Source organism: Morone saxatilis, unplaced genomic scaffold, assembly GCF_004916995.1.
Source record: "Morone saxatilis isolate NCDOM2014 unplaced genomic scaffold, NCSU_SB_2.0 Contig8, whole genome shotgun sequence".
Lineage (NCBI taxonomy): Eukaryota > Metazoa > Chordata > Actinopteri > Moronidae > Morone > Morone saxatilis.
The window spans coordinates 17,731,407-17,733,321 of record NW_023340257.1 but is presented as its reverse complement, the minus strand read 5'-3'; the positions used below and the strand labels follow the sequence as shown (position 1 = coordinate 17,733,321).

The 1,915-nt window shown below is 38.0% G+C and overlaps 1 protein-coding gene across 1 annotated transcript in view; it reads right to left on the bottom strand.

The window, feature by feature from the left end:
* LOC118342047 (extracellular calcium-sensing receptor-like) overlaps positions 1–1,915 on the bottom strand; it is a 10,775-nt gene that overhangs the window by 3,324 nt on the left and 5,536 nt on the right. Inside the window, 4 exon segments of the mRNA XM_035680472.1 lie at positions 2–240; positions 474–597; positions 800–1,027; positions 1,209–1,909. Of these exon segments, the coding sequence (XP_035536365.1) occupies positions 2–240; positions 474–597; positions 800–1,027; positions 1,209–1,909 (1,292 nt within the window).

The window sequence follows — 1,915 nt, the reverse complement described above, 5'->3', positions numbered from 1 at the left end:
ATGAGAAGAGCAGCAAGAAGCTCAGCTCAGAGTTGTTGGCTCTGACAATAGGGGTTTTCCTGTATCTGAAGAAAATGAATGCCACAACAGCAGTCATACATGTTCCAAATAGAGAGGCTGCAGTAAGCAGTGCTCCCATAATCTCTTCATATGATAGAAACTCTGCCTCCTTATTTACACAGGCATCTCTTCTCTCATTTGACCAGAACTCAGGGTCACATCTCACACAGGTGATAGAATCTGAAAAATAATACACAAGCACGTGTTAGGCTTGCTCACTACATTTGTCTTTGTTGTCTCTATGTTGCATCTTTTCTGTGCCTATGAGACAGACATTACATGATTAACAGGTGATAAATTTATAACATAATGACATCTACATTGTATTATCATGAAAGATAACCTTTAACATTATCATGTGAAGATGATAACTTTTCGACTTTTGTTTTGTTTGGCACTTAATATTACTACACCTGTAATGTTGCTTATTTCTCCCTCTGCACATCTGATACAATCATAGCAACAGATAGGCTTTCCTTTCTGGAGAACCTTGCGAGTTCCTGGGCGACATTTCTCACTGCACACTGACACTGGCACCTGCATGAACAAATCTACTATGAGAAAATTTAATTTTTTCACTTTGATTAGGTGTTGTCTGCAAGGATCTATTGTTAATTTTTATGAATCGAACCAAACAGTATAATTATCCAATAACAATAACTAACACCTTATCAATTATTACAATTCAGATAGACTTGCATTAATTTCAATCACTTACAGTGATCACATGGTAGCTTACCTGTTGTGAGTTCTGTGCCCAAATTAAAGACTTATTTTGCAGATTCAGCTGTTTGTCTGCAGGTAAAGATGCATCATAAAGACCAACTGTGACAAAGTCCACAATGCCATTTTCTGTTGGCTGCCAGTTTATAATTTCATACTTTGCTGCTGGGTCTCCATACTCATTGAAGTAAACCTCATCTCCTTCCTTTGTTTTGAATTTAATCTTTTTTATGTGCTGTAAAATCTAAGAAGATATGCATTAATATAGATCATCATCAAACATTTTGTAGTCGTATTGTCTGAACAGCATGAATGACAGACTGCAACAATTTATTTTCCAATAACCATCAACCATTATACTAAACTATTTTCTTTGTTAACATGACTCAATATAAAAAGTATTTTAGTCTTTTAGTTCAACTCACCATAAATGGATCTAGCTGCACCTTCCTGTTACATGTTTTATTACAGCTGAGAATATTATGAAGTGCATGGGCCACAGCATACACTCCTTTATAGACATTGTAAAAGATAGGCATGAGCGACATATCAGTGTAGCTGTTTTGCACTCCAATCAGATCTTCATCTCCAGTACATTCTCTCTGATTTTCTGCTGATGACTTTGACTGCTTGAACTTACAGCTAAATAATGTCTCCCAAAACTCTGTAAACAATTCATTGCTGGATGAATTTAGTGACTTCACATCCAAAATGAACTCTCTCATTCCACTGACATGTGCTTTTGGGATGAACAGGCCTATGGCACCATCCAAAATGTGATGCCTATCCATGGCTGCAGTTTGGAAATCAAAGATCCAGGCCTCAGTGCCTACCCACTGGTACCCAGTCAAGTTGTGGAGAGACATCTCATGTATTAGTATGTCTATATCCATGTGGGAGAGGAAAGTGACAATCACCTTAGAAGTGGAAGCCTTGATAATGTCAATGATTTTTTGTACTTTTTCTGGTGGATCTGTCCTGAAGAAAGATACAGAGTATTCCAGACAAATGCCCAGCTGCTGGGCGGTTTCTGTGAATGTGGCCATACCATTATTGCCGTAATCATCATTTGTTCTAATAGCTCCAACCCAAGTCCAACCAAAGTGCTTGACCAACTGGGCCAGGGCTCTGC